The sequence below is a fragment of the Marmota flaviventris genome, chromosome 10 (genome assembly GCF_047511675.1).
Source record: "Marmota flaviventris isolate mMarFla1 chromosome 10, mMarFla1.hap1, whole genome shotgun sequence".
Lineage (NCBI taxonomy): Eukaryota > Metazoa > Chordata > Mammalia > Rodentia > Sciuridae > Marmota > Marmota flaviventris.
The window spans coordinates 123,757,288-123,776,396 of NC_092507.1; the positions used below are offsets into that span (position 1 = coordinate 123,757,288).

The window sequence follows — 19,109 nt, forward strand, 5'->3', positions numbered from 1 at the left end:
CCCCCACTCAAGGGTGAACACTCAGCCCCACTCAAGGGTGAACACTCAGCCCCACTTAGGGCTGAGCACTCAGCCCCCACTCAAGGGTGAGCACTCAGTCCCACTCAGGGGTGAGCACTCAGCCCCACTCAGGGGTGAGCACTCAGCCCCCACTCAAAGGTGAACACTCAGCCCCACTCAAGGCTGAGCACTCAGCCCCACTCAGGGGTGAACCCTCAGCCCCACTCAGGGGTGAACCCTCAGCCCCCACTCAGGGCTGAACCCTCAGCCCCACTCAGGGGTGAACCCTCAGCCCCCACTCAGGGCTGAGCACTCAGCCCCACTCAAGGGTGAACCCTCAGCCCCACTCAGGGGTGAGCACTCAGCCCCACTCAAGGGTGAACACTCAGCCCCACTCAGGGGTGAACCCTCAGCCCCACTCAGGGCTGAGCACTCAGCCCCACTCAGGGGTGAACACTCAGCCGCCACTCAGGGTGAGCACTCAGCCCTACTCAAGGCTGAACCCTCAGCCCCACTCAGGGGTGAACACTCAGCCCCACTCAAGGCTGAGCACTCAGCCCCCACTCAAGGGTGAACCCTCAGCCCCACTCAGGGGTGAACCCTCAGCCCCACTCAGGGGTGAACCCTCAGCCCCCACTCAAGGGTGAACCCTCAGCCCCCACTCAAGGATGAACACTCAACCCCACTCAAGGGTGAACACTCAGCCTCCACTCAAGGCTGAGCATTCAGCCCCACTCATGGGTGAGCACTCAGCCCCCCTCAAGGGTGAACAGCCCCACTCAGGGCTGAACACTCAGCTCCCACTCAAGGGTGAACACTCAGCCCCCACCTGTCTGGTGCAAGGGCAACCCACATCTGGCCCCACCCTGGCTGCATGAAGGCAGAAGGTGACACCCTTAGCAAGTACTGTGTGATCCAATCACTGAAGGCCAACAAGGCAGCGTGCAGACCCAGAGACCCCATTAGATTTGGGCTATAAAAAAACGCTCTCCTGCCAGCCCCCGCCCCCCTCTCGCTTTCGCTCTTTTCTCTCTTTCCCCTGTTCTCTTGCACGCGCTTTGCTCTCTCCTTCCCTCTCTCTTTCCCTGCTAGCTCTCTTTCTCTCACTCTCTTTTCATCTCCCTTCCCTGTTAATCAGACACCGCTGCAATAAATATCTCTTGGTTGCTCAGAGTGTTGTGGTCACTTTCCTTTCAAACTCAAAATAGTGTATGAATGACCGTTAAGTAGGTTATTTACAGCAGAATCTATTAACACATCCCTCTTCGGAACATAGAAATGATTGGTGACAGCAAGCAGATTTGCAAAGTACAGTATCTAATGATTTTTTTAAAACTCAAACAATTTTTCTAAATTATATAAGAAAATATGAAACACCTTCAGTACAGATACTTTGACTTATAATGTTGATTTGTCACAAGTAAAAAGGTCTTTTCATCTCCTTGGATATGCAACTGAGAAATAGACTGAACCAGGGGTGAGGTCGAGATACCAGTTTCCCTTTACTGAGAGTGATGAAAATGTTGGTGTTATAGGGCTGGGCCCTTCCTGGAAACCGAGGCAACATGAGGAACCTGGATTGTTGTCATCAAGTCAGAAAGATTTCAGACACGTTGCTCAAATTTACAGGCAAGAGTTTACTGAAGGGATAGAAGAGAAAGGGATACTCTCAAAGGAGACAGTGGGTCCTCTCAGACAGGAGAGGGACAGTGTGCCTCTCCTGCACTCCTGCTTCATTGGGGATCCCAGGAAAGTTTCCAGAGTCCCACCCAGGTCCACTTCTTGACTTTGACTGACAGCAGGATGACATCAGACTTTCAAGTCCCCACTGCCATGATAACTCTAGGTCGAGATGGCCCATGCTGACTGGTTCTAATTGGATTCTTATCCACAAATTCTTATAGGTATTATGGTTAGGAGGAATTATCCCTATCTTCCTGAGTTCTGGGATCTGGTCTGTGAAAAGGTCACAAAAGTCTCTCCCTTCAGGGTAAGTTGACTTCTTATTGATATTATTTTGAGCCTGCAGTACTGCAGGTAGATAACAGGTAGTTGGCTGAGAAACGTGACATATCCTGTCCCCTTAGGTCAGGCAGGGCTGCAGGTAAATTTCTTGGAAAAGAAAGCATGTGGGAGCCAGGAAAGTGGGCCCATTTTATAGAATTATTCCCTTAACTCGTATTCCTACCGTTTGCATCTGTCTGTCCCCTATCACTAGGACACTGCTCTTTGAAGCCAGCATGCTTTTATATATCTCAAATGCTTTTTAAAGTAGCATTTATGCCGTTCACACAATATTTCCAGCTTCTTGTTTATGCCTACTGTAGGATTTTAACATCCTCTTTGTGGTTGGGTTGAGCTATATAAATAAGTCTGACCAATGAGTCAAAAGTGAAATATTGTGTGTCATTTCTGGGATGAAACACTGAATTCCTGATTTGAGATGTTCTCTAACACAACTGGCTGTGTTCCAGACAACGGTGCTTTCATCAGCCCCCTCAGCTGACTCTGATGTAACAGGAATGAAAAACAAACTTGTTTTAAGATGGAAAGGGATCAAGGCAGGGGAAGAAGGGAGAGAAGGGGGGGTAGCACTGGAGATTGAAATAGAGAAAACTATATTATATGCATTTGTGTATGTGTCTAAATGAACCCCACTAATATATAACTATAATGCACTAAAAAATAAAATAAGAAATTTTGAGAAGATGCTGAGACTAGGAAGTTGTTTGTTACCTTAACATAATCCAGCTATCCTGACACAGCCTGATTCACCAGTGAATAGAGCAGGTACTGGGCTGTGCATATGCTTGTTGCTTAGATGAAATAAAGTGAAGTTGTATTAATATTTCTTACTTACATTATCTTTGACTTGCTTTCATAAGACTCTCTCTTGGAGCTAATTGGGTTTTTGTTTGTTTGGTTTTTGTTTATTTAATAATAAAGAAAAGGCAAGGGCTGGGGATGTGGCTCATGTGGTAGCGTGCTCGCTTGGCATGCGTGCAGCCCGGGTTCGATCCTCAGCACCACATACAAACAAAGATGTTGTGTCCGCCGAAAACTAAAAAAAATAAATCTTAAAAAATTTTTAAAAAGGCAAGATCTTTAAAATGTTCATGAATTCTGCCCCACCTATCTGCAATACACTAGTATTCAGAACATCTCAACATGCACCAACATATTCTTTTCTAATACCTATCTTTATCCCTAAGTGTAAGATGGGAAAACCCATAAGGACTTAACTCTAGTTTATAATGCTTCATTTCTTGATTTCTGTCAGTAAAATTAGCTGTCTTGAATTTTGCTTCAAATGACAACCAGTGAAATTCCCAATTCCGACTTCAAAAAGCGAGACTATAATTCACAGAAGTACAATCAGAAGCAAATGAAAATGTTCCCTCTCCCTTTCTTTTTTCCATATTCTTTTTTTATTTAATATTTTTTAGTTGTAGTTAGTCACAACACTTTTATTTTATTTAATTTTATGTGGTGCTGAGGATCGAACCCAGTGCCTCACGTGTGCTAGACAAGCACTCTGCCGCTGAGCCACAACCCTAGTCTCTCTCTCCCTTTCAGTGAGAAGGAGAGAAAATATTTTACATCATAAATCAACTTTTAAAGATCTGATCTGAAGCTCTGGGCATGGTGGCACATGCCTGTAATCGCAGCAACTTGGGAGGCTGAGGCAAGAGTACTGCAAGTTCAAGGCCAGCCTCAGCAATTTAGCAATACCCTCAGCAACTTAGTGAGACATTGTCTCAAAAAAAATTAAAAGATCTGGGGATGTAGCTCTGTGGTAAAGCACAATCCCCAGTACAAAAATAAATCTGATTTGATAAGGTTTTAAACTGGAATCACAGGAATATCAAGCTTGCTCTCCTGTACCAAATAGCACCATGTATGTATTTTTTTTTCTGTAACTAATTTGTGTACTATGTTAAAATAAATGTGTCTCAAAGTATTATTTGACCAAAGAGGTCTTACAAGACTCCAAAGACTATAAATTGTTGCTGTGGCATATAAAACTGTTTCAGGTTGGATTCTCTGAAAGTAGATGCTAAAACAGTTTGGAGTGCAAGGAATTTACAAGGGGTGAACACCTGTGAAAGGAAGAGTAGGAAGTAGGGCTAGCAGGGAGAATCAGCCTGCAGAGTGCCCAGTGGAACTGGCAAAGAACTTAAGGACTATTGCCCACAGGCCTGTGCTGCTTTGTTGAGGCAGGAGATACAGGCTGCTCCACAAAGGGTGGGATTCGCAGGGAGGAAGCTGAGGCAGACCCTGAAGGTGCTAACTAACAGCTGTAGGCTGTCTGCTGAGGCCGTCACCAAGTTCTTTCTTGGAAGGGTTTGGGCAGTACATCTCTACATCTACCACTGGGCGCTCCTGTGCCATCTGGATCCACTTCTCCAAAAATATTTGGGAAGATCCTCTTTCAGAATTCTTCTGGGATTTTCTTCCTGATGGAAAATGGGTTGGTGGGACAAACTACAGCACCTGCTGTGGCACTTGGATTTCAGGGTCACAATAGCTACTCATTGCCTCAGAGGCTAACCTGGTATCACAATCCAGATCCCAAAGGGCCTGAGTGCCTGGTCACTACGCTCTTCTAAGTCTGTATTTGCTGCACCTGTCTACTTAAAGTCACCAATGGGAAAGGGAATAATATGAGGCACCAAGTAGATCACTTTGGTTCCATTCATATTTCTATCTCCATTGTAAGTAGCAGCCCATCTCCTGCTGATCAGGATCAGTCATTCCTATTAAGACAGTGACTACTCTTCTTGCCTGTTGGTTCATAGACAAAAGAAACCCAAAGAACCCAGGCATCAGCTAAGGGTTATAATTCCACTGGACTCAGGCTGTGTCATGCCCCCATAGGGGACTAGAATCCCTAACCCCGCTGGTCAGGAGTTGTAAGGATAGGGAGCATTCAAGTCCCTCAGTGGGTCATTAGGAGTGACAGTAAATGGAAATACCATCTACTGCTTGGCTCTTGGACTCACAGTCTTCCTGCTAGAGACACAGTGCACATATGGCATTGTGGAGGACGGTCCCTTAACTGTACCTTCCAGCTGTGCCTTGAGCAGGTCACCCCAGCTCCCTACTAGGCTCAGATTTTTGGGTGGTACAGGCTGGAATGGGCATAAGGGCCCAGTATGGGGGACTCTAAGAACCTAGTCCTGATATAGCTAAAATCCAGAAATAAGGGGGTAGACAGGAAAGCAAATTTTTCAATTAAGAAATTGGTTTAACCAAATAAGTTGTTTAAGTAGTAAATTATCACAAGAAACAAATGTGACAAAGAAGTGTGGAAAAATTTGGACAGCAAACACAAAAGAGAGTGGGAAAGAGAGAGCACTTTATGCTTTGGTAATAACTGGCCTTGTTCCAGCGCCCCCTCCCCCGCCCTCCCGGCCACAGTGCTCTGTCTGTATTCCTGTTTGCCCCGTCCCCATTCCACCTTATGCCCCTGGGGAGTACTTTCCCAAAATTTTATCCTCTCTCTGGGGGTAGACAGAGGTCTCCCTTCTGGGTGTGAATCTCTTCTGCTTCAGTTCTCAGTTCCTCAGGAAGGAGTTTCCTGCAGAGTGTTCCTTGGCCAGCCCTTGGTTCTCTTTCCTAAGGGCTCATCCCCTACAGTTCTAACTCCCCTGCTTTCCCCGGCCATAGGCCAACTATTATGTGCAGTCAGCAAACTCCTGCCATGACATGCAACCCTTTCTTTTGAACACGTTGGAATTGCTGTGCTTCTACGGAGGTGATAATTATTATATTTTTGAAGGTTAAAGGGAAGAATATTCTTTTTGTCTACAGATGCGGAAAGCAGTTGGCCACGGTGATGTTCATCGACTTCAAGTACCAACTTGCTTGGGAATTGTGATGGTTAGCATCTGGACTGTCCCCCATAGGCTCATATGTTGAAGGCTTGGTCCCCAGTGTAGCAATATGCAGAGGTGGGACTTTTAGGAAATGATTGGTTCATGAGGGCTTTAACCTCAACCAGTAGATTAATCCACTGACGGATTAATAATTTGAATGGATCTTTGGGAAGTGGTGGAAACTGCAGGAGGCGGGACTTGGTTAAAAGGAGTGGATCCTGGGGACTGTGACATGGGGGCCTATATCTTGTCTCCGGCCCCTCCCTGCTGCCTCTCTCTTTACTGCCCATCTCCCACGAGGTGAGCAGCTCTCCTCAGCCACACCCTCCCCATGACGCTCTCAGCACAGGCCCACAGCCACGGAGTGGAGCCGGCTGACTGTGGACTCCTGAAACCATGAGCCCCAGTGGGTCTTTCCTCCTCTAACTTGTCCCAGTGACAGAGTTGACACAGGGAGGGTCCCCGGTGGCTGGTGCTGAGGTGAATCCCACCACATGGGGCCAAGATGGATACTCGGTAGGGACGAGCCTCATCTGTCATATGAGCCATGTTCTGTAAAAACCAAATGATCTAGAGTCACATTTCTATGCTAGTTACCCTTCCCCCACACCTTCCTTCTATAAAGTCCTATTCCCATATTTCTGTTTTTATGTCAGCTATGTCGTAGAGTAGTGAGAAATATCTTGTTCCCAAACTTTAGTCCAGGTGGAAGAGCAGCATATTTTTAGTGATCATTCAGAAAGTCAGAAGGGGAAATCAAATCTCTGGTAGCAAGGGCCAGTACCTTATGATATCACTGCTTTCCCTTATTTGAAACTTCTCCTTGCTTGGAGATCTGGGTTTACATTCTGCCTTCCTATAAGGCAGGAGACAGGAATGGATAGGCAGGACTTCTGGTGTCTCTAGATTTAAAGAGATTACAAGAAACTTCCAAATGAATAACATGCCCATTTCTCGTCATGAATATCTCTTTCATGTTCATCTCTTCTATCTCTTTGACATGACTGGAAACATTCTCTGTTGGCTAACCAAAAGAAAAAGCCAAGAAGCAACTATCCTAACCCACAGGGGTGAGCTTTCTCATTCCCTCAGCTCCTCAGAGGTCATTTGTAAGTTCTATTTCCTTCCTTTTAGTCTACACAATTTCCTGGTCTTCCTGAAATCCCCTCACCCATCTCTGAATATCTCTTCCTATCTCCCTCTTTCTCTCATTCTATCTTCTTCTCTGTCTTAATCTCTTGCACATATGCACAACCTCACCGTTTTATCTTGTTCTCAGAAGTATACTATTTTTCAAACTACCTCACAGGATAACCAGATTGGACTTAACCTCCAAATTTTTAAACCTCCAAATTTTTAAAGATTTCTTTGGAGTAGATCTCAATTCAAATCATCTCTGATTACCAAAATTCCAAATATGTCTCAATTGAAGTCAGCTCATGTATTTTCTTTATTTAACAGTTATGTGCCATGGGACCCACATAGTGCACTTCAACTTTTGGGAGTTTGTGCCTCAGTGCTCCCATAGAGAGGAAGGGACAGTGGCAGTCCAGATCTATGGCCGCCCCTGAGTTGCCACTGTCCTCCTTCCTAGGGATTCTTCTGCTGTGCTTTTTCTTGAGGCTGTTCTTGTTGTTCCAGACAATTCACCTCTTCTTCTAAATATCTATCTTTTTGAAGGTGGGAAGTTACTTTCTTCCCAGAATCTGAAGCCAAAGAAACGTCTAAATTCCATTTTTTCTTTCTTTGCAGTTCTTTATGTATCATCACACAGAGAACAGTGTTCACCAAAAATATTATTCCCACTGATAGATAGAAAAGGATGTTAAACCAGACAGGAGTTGGCAACGGGAGGCCTGAAACAGAGAGAGAAAAGATACTGTCAGAAGCCAGAGGGGTCTGACTGACTTATGTGTGGAAGAAAAAAATGAGTGAGGCTGGAGCACCTACCCCCAGTGGAGGTGCTGATGAGTTCAGGGGACAGGAAGGGACTGGAGGAACCCTGCTGGTGGTCTTACGCTAGATTCAGAGATAACTGCTATCTCTATGCCATTTAATGCTTGAAGATTAACTTTTCCCTTGAAGAGTCTTTGTTCCCAAGCTCACAATCCTTACACCTCAATTAAATCAACACTTGAGCAGGTAGTTTTGTGCTCATAAATCGACCATGAAAATTATTTGATTCAAAAACTATACCCCCAGCTGGGCATGGTGGCACATGCCTGTAATCACAGCAATTCAGGTGGGCTCAGGAAGGAGGATCTCATGTTTGGGAATGGGCTGGGGGTGTAGCTCAGTGGTAGAGCACCCCCAGTTCAATCCACAAAAATAAAACTTAAAAACCACACCTCGTGTGTTCATATCCCCAGACCTAGGGCAGTAAATAGGAGGAACTCAATATATTGTTGATGAGGGGGAGAGAAGGGAAGGGCAGAAAAGGGAAGGAAGGAGGTGGAGTGAGAGGGGAGGAAGGACAATAGAAAATGAAGAAGGGGAAGAAAAGGAAGAATGATGAAGGAAAGAAAAAAAGAAAGAAAAATTCATGAAATTCGTGATGAGAATAGTGAGTTCTGAATGAGGAATGGAAAGGCCTGTCTGTAGGCTTTTCCTAAAGAGATTTCCTCCTCCTGGCTGGGCCACAAAGCCCTCGAACAAGCCTCAACCCCACAAGAGAAAAGGGAGCCCCTTCTCCCTTGTCAGCAGCGGCCCATCTTCTCTCTCACCCAGCACTTGAAGCTCCAAGGCAGGGCTGCGCTTCAGTACGTTCCCATCTTCTGTGACTGCCTCACACCAGTAGGAACCAGAGTCCTCTCTTCTAGCAGTTAGAATCTGGTACTCGGAGGATGCATTTCTGTCCACGAGGGTCTTGCTGCCCACGTAGAAGGAGTAGTACAGCTGCAAGCCAGCCCTCTCTGGGAGCAGCGTGGTTTCACAGCTCAGGGTGACCAGGTTCCCCTCCAGGAGGGGGAGTGACAAGGATGCTCTCAGCACAGGAACTGAAAATAGCTCTAAAGAGAACGTGATGGGGACAGGTTGCAGCTCAGTGGTAGAGCACCCCCAGGTTAAGGTTCTTTTCACAAAAGACATACCCTCCCAACCCCTTGGGAAACTTGCCCCAAGAGAATGCATCCATAAGGCATATTTTTTCCCATTTGTAACAGAGACGCATTCTTGGGTTTTTCTAATATACATAATCACGGTTGCCAGCTTGCTCCCGTCCTGTTGATAATACTCTACACAGTTCATGCTTCCCTGAATGGCCATTTGTTTATAATATAACCATACCTTTGGCACAGTCTACCCAGGGAGTTTAATGAATCACACTTGTGTCCCTGACTCAAAAGAAAATCTGGGTCAGTAAAATTTCTTTCCTACAGGAAGGGACTTTTTTTTTTCAGACAGAAAAAAAGTTGCTACTGATTGTGAATACTAAGAAAAAAGACCATGGAAGAATGAGAATAAGGGCCATGTGGAAACTAGAACACGGGAAGCTGTTTCATGTACAGATGCTTAGAAAGAAGTGGGACAGAAGGGCCACAATGTCCCTGAGACAGATGGAAGGCTGACCGATTCCTAATGTTTTCCTTTCATGAAATTCCTGATGTATTCATGAAATTCCATTGGATTATTTTCTAATAACTTCCTTAGCCACCTTGAGTGAATCTCTATTCTTTGTGACTAAAACAAAATTAATGAAATGAATCTTTCCTATGCCCTGACTTTGACATTAACTCCTGCAGTTATTGATAGGGCACTGTGATATATTGGAAAGAGCAATGGACTGGGACCTAGAGACCTCAGTTCTGGTCCTAACCAAGCTACTGGTCATTGGTGGCCTTCAGTGATGCAATTTGCCACTCTAGAACTCAGTTTCTTCACTTAAAAATTTAAGTGAGATTTTTAGATGATTTTCATTCTCTCTGGTCCTTACAACTATAGTTCTAGAACTGTTCAGGTACAGTACCTTTCACAGTGACGGTTACTCCCCCTGATGTGTAGCGATGTCTTCCCATGCCTGAGCAGTGATAGACGCCATTGTGACTTGTGTTGGTTTTCTGAATGGTAAGTTCAGAATTCAGAGGAGAAAACTGAAAAGCTTTGCCATTTTGGTAGAAAAGTACATTGTACACCAGATTATTCTTCCATGCATGACACCTCAAAGTCAGAGGTTCTCCTTCAGTGAAGACTCTGCTAGAGATCTGGAGTAGCAGCCAATCTGAAAAATGTGGACCACAAATGTATGCATATAGTGAAGGAGGTACAAGAAGGCCAAATCTTCACCCTGGGGACCTATCATTTTCTCCTTGCAACATTCCAAATTCAGAACTCGGCTAAATCTGAGGCCTGTGTCTCATTCCTCAAATATCTTTCGCTTTGGTAGAAAGAAAGGTAATCTTTACCAGAAGCTGTGCACAAAGCCCTTTCTTATCTTCCCTTTCCAGATCTGAGAAATTGATTGAGTCAAGAATTCTAAGATGTCACCAGTGAGTCACAACTCTGCACCTTTATTTTTTTCCTTCCCCAGGGACAATTGGTTTGGTTCAATAAAGATGAAATCCCTGGGGTAAAAGGAGGAGAGACAATATAATTTTCCACCCTCCAGAACTTAGATCTAAGAATAGAAGGCAGGTGTTCCAATGCTGTATGTAGCATGACAATAATTCATGATAATTATATCCAATAACACTCATGGATCCCACTATACTGTTTCTAAATATATCAGTGGGAGATTTTGACACACCTCCATCAGAAACTGCCAAAACACTAGTGATATTAGAGAATGCTTGAATGACACAATTAACAGATTTGATTTTTGTGGACTGCTGCACCACAGAAAAGAGAAGATTCATATACTTTTCAAACATACATGCAACAGTTAAAAAATTGAGCATGTGCTAAGCGACAAAGCAATTTTCAACAAATACCAAGAAACTGATCCTATATTTTACACAAAATCTGACTAAAATGTTATACAGTTAGTAACCAATAAAGCCACTCTCCAAAATCTTGTAAATAATTTAGAAGTAACAAAAAAGAAAGAAATCACAATAGAAATTTTAAAATTCTAACTTATGACACTGAGAATATTTCATCAAAAATTTGTGGGATGCAGCTTTTAGCAGACATATTCTACTAATTTTCCCACTCAAACACTATTCCTCCACGTTCATGACCTTGAAGTAGAAAGAGGACATTCATTCCAAGCCACATGGGTAGGCCTGGGTCCACCAATCAGCTGTATTTCTTGGTCTCAGTGTCCACAGATTTAACTGAAGTGACTGACCATCAATGTAACTGTAACTGAATCCCCCACTGTTGAATAATTGTGGAAAAAAGTGTTTTTAAAAATAAGGCATAGGGAACAACAGCCCCCAAACTTGGTGTATTGTACTGTAATAAAATTAAGACCATTTGTTCATTAAACAAACAAACAAACAAAGGTAGTGAAAAGGCAAGCCACGGAGTGGTAGAAGATAATTGCAACACTTGACTCTTAGCCATAACAAATAAAGAACTATATAAGTCGATAAGAAAAAGACAAAAGAAAAATTGGTGAAAAGACCTTATTAGATACTTTACAAAAGAGAATATCCAAATAGGTAATAAATATGTGAAAAAATAGTCAATAGCATAGTCATCAAGGAAATACAAATTAAAACCATAGTGTGATATTGTTATACCTCCACCAGGATGGCAAAAATGAAAAATACAGAAAACTCCTAATACTGATAAAGATGGAGAGGAACAAAACTTCTCATACTGTCAGAGTAAAAAATTGGTATTAGGACTCTGAAAACCTGTTTAGCAATATATCTACTAAAGTTGATTACGTACATATTTCGTGACTGGCAAGTACACTATTAGGCATTTTCCAACAGATACATATATCTATGTGCACCAAAAGACATGTAAAAAAATGTCCATAGCAGTACTATTGGTAAAAAGCCCAAGCTGGAAACAACTCAAGAATCTATCAGTAGAATAGAAAAATATAAATAAGTAATGAGAACTGTGAACTTCAACTTCACAACATGTGTAAATTTCACAATTTTAATGTTGACAAAAAGAAGCCAGACACAAAAGAGCATGACAGGTACCATACTGTAGCCATTTATGTGAAGTCGGTCTTGGGGAGTAGTGACTAGAAAAGGGCAAGAAAAAGTTTCTTGGTTCTGGAAATGTTCTGTTTCTTGCTCTGGGAGGCGTTTACATGGTGGCCATTCACTGAGATGTGCACTTAGGTCCTGTGCACCAACAGCAGCCCAGAGGGCCGGCCAGCTGTGAGTAGGGTTTGCTACATGTGAGCTCTCCTTCAAAGAAAGAAAGAAAATGGGCTCTTCACAGGCCTAGTCTTTTTTTTTTTTTTTTTTTGGTCACTTGACCCAAGAAAAACTTCTGCTTCTGCTCAAACTACACAAAATCTCTTGTTGAAATATCTCTGTCAGCTCCCTGGCTTCTCCCCTCATATCTGCATCTTAAGAACTTATTCCCAGAGTCCTGAGGGACACAGGAAGAACACCTAGCTTTCCCTAGACATTCTCAACACTTCCTCAACTAGATCACATTTCCTCTGAAAGCAACTGAGTCTGCTTACATGTGATTCTGCCGCTAACATGCATTACCTTTGGCATTATCAATTACAAAGAAGTTTGAGCTTATTGCTTTTGACTAACTAAATAATACATTTGGGTGTTTTGTCCTGAGTAATAAAACATTTCCCCCTCCATCTCTAGGAAATAGAAATTTGCTACAGATTGAAAAGGGTGGCAGGTTTATTTTCCTGCTTCTATTCATTAAAGTCTCATGTAATTCCACATCTAGAATATCTTAGAACTACACTTTGAAATGGGCCACAGACTCTATGTATAAGATGTTTATTGCAGTACTGTTTATAGAAGTAGAAGAGTAGGAAAACCTTAGTACTAATAGGCAGAATGGTTACATTACTCATATTACAGTCATAGAGCAGACATGTAGAAGACTTCTTTATTAATATAAACAGACCTCCTTTTTCGGTGACAAAAGTAAGATATAAGACAATACATAGAGTATTCTAACAATCACAGTTTTTTATATTTGTCTTTTAGCTATAGTTGGACACAATACCTTTCTTTCTTTCTTTCTTCCTTCCTTCCTTCCTTTCTTTCATTTATTTATTTTTATGTGGTGCTGAGGATTGAACCCAGGGCCTCACATATGCTAGACAAGCACTCTGCCACTGAGCTATAACCCCAGCCCGTAACAATCACAGTTTTAATTTTAAGTTTAGATATAGGGCTGGAGGTGTATCTCAGTGGTAGAGTGTTCACAATGCCTTGGGTTCAATCCCCAGTACCATATAAAAAAGTTTACATATATATTAATAGTTTTGCTTTAGTGGAAGGTGACTGTGGGACTAGGATTTTGGGGTTGGAGGGAGACTTTTCACTGTTTATCATTGTACGTTTGTCTGAACTATCATTATTTACTATGTGATGGCATAAATGTCAACTAACGATAAAATATTAGAGTCTGCATTTTCCTCTGGACACCCTACTCACAGCTGGCCCCACTGGGCTGCTGTTGGTGCACAGGAGAACACACAGGAAGGCCCTGTGATTTCCATCCCTCCTGCTCCATGCCACACTCACCTCTGCGGATTTCCAGCTGCACAGGGTCACTTGGCACTGAGAGACCTGTCTGGCACCTGTATTCACCACTCTCACTGACCCTCGCTGCAGTGATGCTGTACTTGGAGGTCAAGGTCTGAATGGCTGTGCCGTTGAGAAACCACCGTGTGGAGTTGTCTCCAGGCCGTTGTGGCCCCTCACACAATAAGGTGACCTGTTCATCTTGGAACACACTTACCCACGGAGGCTGCAAGGTGATCACTGCCTTTGTGGGGTCTGCTTGGGGATAAAACCAAAGCAAAACAAAAAGTGGAGTGAAAGGAAGGGCTCCGAGTGGTTGGTGAGGTTTTGTGGACAGCACAAGGAAAAGTTGTGTATTTAGATTAGTTTAAAAAATAGGCAAGCAGGAGCCCACAAGAGCCAGACTTTAAAAGTGTCGAGCTCCTGCTGTAGAGAGCTCTGTTTTTATTATTAAATCCTAATTGGGGTGTTAGAGATTTGGGGTTCCTGAGGATGGATTACTGATTTAGATCTTCCTAATTCTCCTAGTGAAGCAAGTTCTAAACCAGTGCAGACTGTCAGGGGTCAGTGTCCTTGTCCTCAGGGTTATACTGTTTCTGAGGGTAAAGCACAGACCTTCATAGGCTTCTGCTTTGGAAATGGAGGCTCAAATGCCTCCCTTTGAAGCCTTCAGTACCTGCCTGGCTCTCTCTGAGGAGAAAAAACTGATTTAGCTTTCTTGTAACAGGGATTGCCCCAAGGGATGTTGAAAACCCAGCCCAGCTGCCTTTGTGTTTTCGCAATTCTGGCCATTTCCGCTCTCATAAGCACATTTAGGCATTTAGGGCCTCAGTCGGGGCTCATTCAGAAAGCCTTAGAAGCCTTGGAAAGAAAACTGACAAATCATTTCACACTCTGCATATACATAGTTTATAAGTCTTTCTTCTGTCTATGCTCTCTCTATTCTCTCTTCTTTAGGTTAATGGAACTCATCCTTTGGAAGAAAGACAATGGCATAAGAGGAGAATCTGAGGTAGCGATCACTTACCCACTTGCCCACCAACTGGAACTGCAAAGGATGGGAGAACAGAGACATCAGGTGATTAGTGGGAGATGATGAGACAGGAAGAATTGGAGAGACAGAGCTAATGTAGACTCTGGGGGGCCAGTTTAGGTCTCTTGACTTAAACTATCCCTCTTTCCAAATATCAAGTACCAGCAGAACTGATGATTATTGATGAAACTTTATTTTGATATGGGGTTTTCAGTCTAATTGTATCTCAGGGTCCCCCTTCCCACCCTTTTGATATAATAAGCACCAATAAAGCATCAAAGCACAGATACAATTATCTTTATACTCATGAGTTCTAACCCAACATATCCAAGGAAGACAAAAAATGTTGATCCAAAGCCAGAATCCATGCCCGTCTAGCCCACCCTCTCTGAGCCCAACTTACCCCAAAGGAGCAGAGCTGTCAAGAGCCACATATCACCTCCAAGCTGGTGAGCAGTAAAATCTGAAACATGCAAGACACCAAAGAAGTTTTACTGGGGATTTGGAGCCAAGATTAGAAAAGAGGAAGGAAATCGCCTTTTCTGACCACTTTCATCATGACCATTTTCTGGGAAGTACATCCCTAATTCTTTACATATATAAATATATATTTTTAGTTTTAGATGGACACAATACCTTTTATTATTATTATTATTATTATTATTATTATTATTATTATTTTGGTGGGGTTATTTTTTTTTTTTTTTACTGGGGGTTGAACTCAGGGCTTTGCCACTGAGCTACATCCAAGGCCACAATACCTTTATTTTGTTTTGTTTTTATGAGGTAAGCAAACGTTCAACCACTGAGCCATAACCCAGCCCTATCCCTAATTCTTGAAGCATGTACTCCCCATTCTCCTGTTCCTTAGCCCATCTCTCTCAGTGTGAAGTTCTGGTTTGGGGTTATGAACTCTTAAATCCAGGGGAAGGGCTAAAGTTTTAATGACATTTTATTTTGATTATTCTTCCTCTGTTTCTTAGGATTAAACTATGAAAAACACCACTTTAATAATTGGTTCAAGGCCTGGCTAATGTTCGATCATTTGAACCCAGAAGATCCTATGTCAACTTTCATGAGGCATATAAAGAGTTGCTCACATTTGAGAGTTCCCTTAATACAAAGCCAGCCTTTGCTCCTCTGGGGAGTAGGAAGGATTAGTGTTCCATTTTAGCAAAAAGATGTAAAATGCCATCCTCCTGATTATGAGCTTAAGATATCATGAGTGTGTACTGTTTATCTTGGCCAAATGCAAAGAAATTAAATGTTTTTCTAAAATATTTATTTTTTAGTTGTAGTTGGACACAATACCTTTATTTTATTTATTTTTATGTGGTGCTGAGGATCTAACCCAGGGCCTCGCACATGCTAGGCAACTGCTCTACAGCTGAGCCACAACCCCAGCCCAAAATTAAATGTTTAATGTAAATATGGTGGCAAAGACAAATAACTCCTACCTATTCCTTAGGAAATATCCCTAAGAAGGAAGCTTTACAGTAGATTTAGAAAACTCTGTGCCACCAAAGTGAGTTGGTTCCTGAGGTAGGGTTGTAAAGATATAGAGAAGTTTTTAGGCAGTCTGTCAAGAAATAAAGGGAGATAAAAAGAAACTAGAATGAGTTGAATAAATGCAAGAGGAACTTGGGTAGCAATCTCACTGGCAGGGAATAAAAAAATGATGACAAGTAACATTACAGATTTAATTACAGCCTTGATTTTTTTCACCTCAGTCTACACTGTCTTCATAGCCCCATGAGAGGCTGAGGATACCTCCCTGACTCTTGACTATGGCTCATCTGTGTGATTTTCACTAGACTGGAATGTGGGTGGAAACAACATTGCACTACTAGCTTAGAACCAGAATTTATTTTGTTTTTGTTTTTGTATACAGGATCGAACCCAGGGTACTTTACCACTGAGCTATATCCCCAGACCCTTTTTTTTTTATTTTGAGACAAAGTCTCATTTAGTTGCTCAAACTTGCAATCCTCCTGTCTCAGTTGCTGGGATCATAGGCATGCACCACTGTGCTGGGCAAGATCTGGAAGTTCTAAGGAAGCTTCACACATTATCTCTCACTCTCTTGTGCTTCTGTGATTGTCATGATGAGAAGATTCTCTGGCTAGCCAGCCATAGTGTGAAGTGAGCTGTTCTAGCCATAGTAGCCTAAAGTAGAGCTGCTTCAGTTACCCTGCAAACATGCAAGTGAAAAATACATGCTTACTGTTGCATGCCACTGAGATTTTAAGATTATTATAGTTGACACAGGACCACCACCCCAGATTAAAACCCTAAATTTTGATCTCGCTAAAGCTTTTTTGTTGTTGGTTTTAAACTCCCTATCTGGAAGGCCCCACTACCCTACCATTAGTCAACCCCAAGAAGCTGTTTTAAACCCAAGCAACTTTTCGTTTTATGGAACAAATACAGGGCAAATTCAGATTAACAAACACATAAATCATCCCATTATGGGAATAAGAAATTAAAATTGTACATCTTTAATTGAATCAGAGAAAGAGATCAAGGAGGACTCTCCAATGAAAGGTTAGTCCTTCATCAAAACAATATAAAAATCCCTAAAGAGCCACTGACAGTGCCCCTCCCATGCGGTGGGAGCTTTCCTTGCTTGCTTCTAGTAAATCCGCTACTGAATTCTTACCCTCCATTGTCTGAATACTTCATTCTTCAGGTGCATGAGACAAGAGCCTTCCAATGCTCATGTGACCCTGTGTCACACAGTGATAGCTGACTGACAGAAGTGGAAAACAAGGAAGACCTGAGAGGAACTCAAGATGTTCTGAGAGAGATGAGAGAAGCCTCAGATCAATGAGATTTACCTTCAAAGACGTTCATAACTCTTATACTATTTTGTCTCCAAAGTTAGCTACTATACAGATGTACCATAATTTCTTTCATCAACCTTTCTTCATGGACACAGAGTATATTTCTAACTTTTTGTTATGATCCGCTTTGCAATACCTTTAAACATTTGACTTATTATTTCCTTAGGACACATATCTAAAATCAACACTGCTCAAAGAAAGTTTAAATTTTTTCTTTTGGATAAAAGATTATTGTCATCTTTTATGTCAGATTATCATCATCGTTGCAATCTCATTGGCAGGGAATAAAATAATGATGACAAGTAGCATTATAGATTTAATTAGAGCCTTGATTTTTTTACCCTCAGTCTACCAATATTTGTACTGTATGTCAGATAGTTATGCTATGATTATGTATAAAGACATGAATGGTGTGAATATACTTTGTATACAACCAGAGATCTGAAAATATGTGCTCTGTATGTGTAATATGAATTATAATGCATTCTTCTGTAAATTAGAATGAAAAATAAAAAATAGGGATTTCTATTTTGCTAAATCCAATATTGTAATATTGTCAATACTTAATATTGTAATGAGACTTTTAGTCCCTCTCCCCAAATCTATAGTTTATAAAACAGACCCACAGTACTCTTAATTTTAATTTCCCTGTTTATTAATAAAGTTGAACAATTTATCCTATATTTATTCACTAGCTATGTAGTTTTTTTAAATGAAATACGTCTTTAGCTTTTATTTTACTCACTTTGTGCACTTTTGCCTTTTTCATACTGATTTGTAGCAGTTTAAAATTTTAGTCTATATACAAACCCTTGTGGATTATTTATACTGAAATTATTTCTTCCTGATTTTCTTATGTTATCTTTTCCCGTACAAAAGTTCTTAGTTTTGATGTAGTCACATTTATCAATATTTTATTTTATGGATAGTATTTTGTCTTGCTTAAAAAGTCTATTTCAATGTATTTTCTTCTAAAAGTTTCAAATTTTTTATTTTAAACTTTAGTCTCCAATCTGTCTGTAAATTATATCTATATATGGTGGTAAGGTAGGTATCCAATTTCTTTTATTATACATATGTATTATATACACATATACACCACACACACACACACACACACACACTACATATACATACATACACACATAACCAGTTGTCTCAGCATCATTTAAAGTACGTAATTGGAAATTCTGATAAAAACTATCATAATATATATAATTGTATTTATCATATATAATTATGTGTTTATATATACACATACTGTGTGTGTGTATATATATATATATAGTGTGTGTGTGTGTAATTCTGACTGGAGTCTATGCAATTTCACAGGCAATTTGCTTTCCCTGTCCCCATACCACATCATCTTAATACTACAGATTTATAACATATCTTCAGGTATGGTCATGTATGTATCCCTAACTTACTCATCTTCAGGATGTCATGGTTATTCGTGGATTTTTGCTCATTAACATACCTATCTGTATCAACTCATCAAATTTATTAATATTTGTTGGGACTTAGATCAGAATTATATTGAATATGTAAATTAATTTGGAGAGGGTTTGTATCTTTATGTCATTGAGTCTTACAAACTATGAACCTGGTATATGTTCAATTATTTTGCTTTCCTTAATAACTTTGCATATTTTTATTCATATATGTCTCACAGAGATCTTGGAGGCTATCTTCCTAAAAGTGTGTATGTGTATAAAGGCATATT

At 41.4% G+C, this 19,109-nt stretch overlaps 1 protein-coding gene and 1 long non-coding RNA gene across 3 annotated transcripts in view; one reads left to right on the forward strand and one right to left on the reverse strand.

The window, feature by feature from the left end:
* Window positions 1–657: 657 nt before the first annotated feature.
* Window positions 658–18,078, forward strand: LOC114106708 (uncharacterized). Its single transcript, XR_011708973.1, has 4 exons — window positions 658–1,990; window positions 13,527–13,743; window positions 14,468–14,588; window positions 17,233–18,078. It is a non-coding gene; the product is annotated as an uncharacterized lncRNA (long non-coding RNA).
* Fcgr1a (Fc gamma receptor Ia) overlaps window positions 7,312–19,109 on the reverse strand; it is a 28,222-nt gene continuing 16,424 nt past the window's right edge. The window contains exons 2-7 of one of the 2 annotated variants that reach the window (XM_027953775.2): window positions 14,947–15,006; window positions 14,538–14,558; window positions 13,511–13,765; window positions 9,844–10,095; window positions 8,603–8,887; window positions 7,312–7,735 (exon numbers count right to left, since the gene is read on the reverse strand). In XM_027953775.2, the coding sequence (XP_027809576.2) occupies window positions 7,470–7,735; window positions 8,603–8,887; window positions 9,844–10,095; window positions 13,511–13,765; window positions 14,538–14,558; window positions 14,947–14,977 (1,110 nt within the window). In that variant the 5' untranslated portion in view covers window positions 14,978–15,006 and the 3' untranslated portion in view covers window positions 7,312–7,469. Of the gene's footprint in view, window positions 7,736–8,602; window positions 8,888–9,843; window positions 10,096–13,510; window positions 13,769–14,537; window positions 14,559–14,946; window positions 15,007–19,109 lie in introns of both variants that reach the window. The other variant, XM_027953774.2, reaches the window with a different exon arrangement.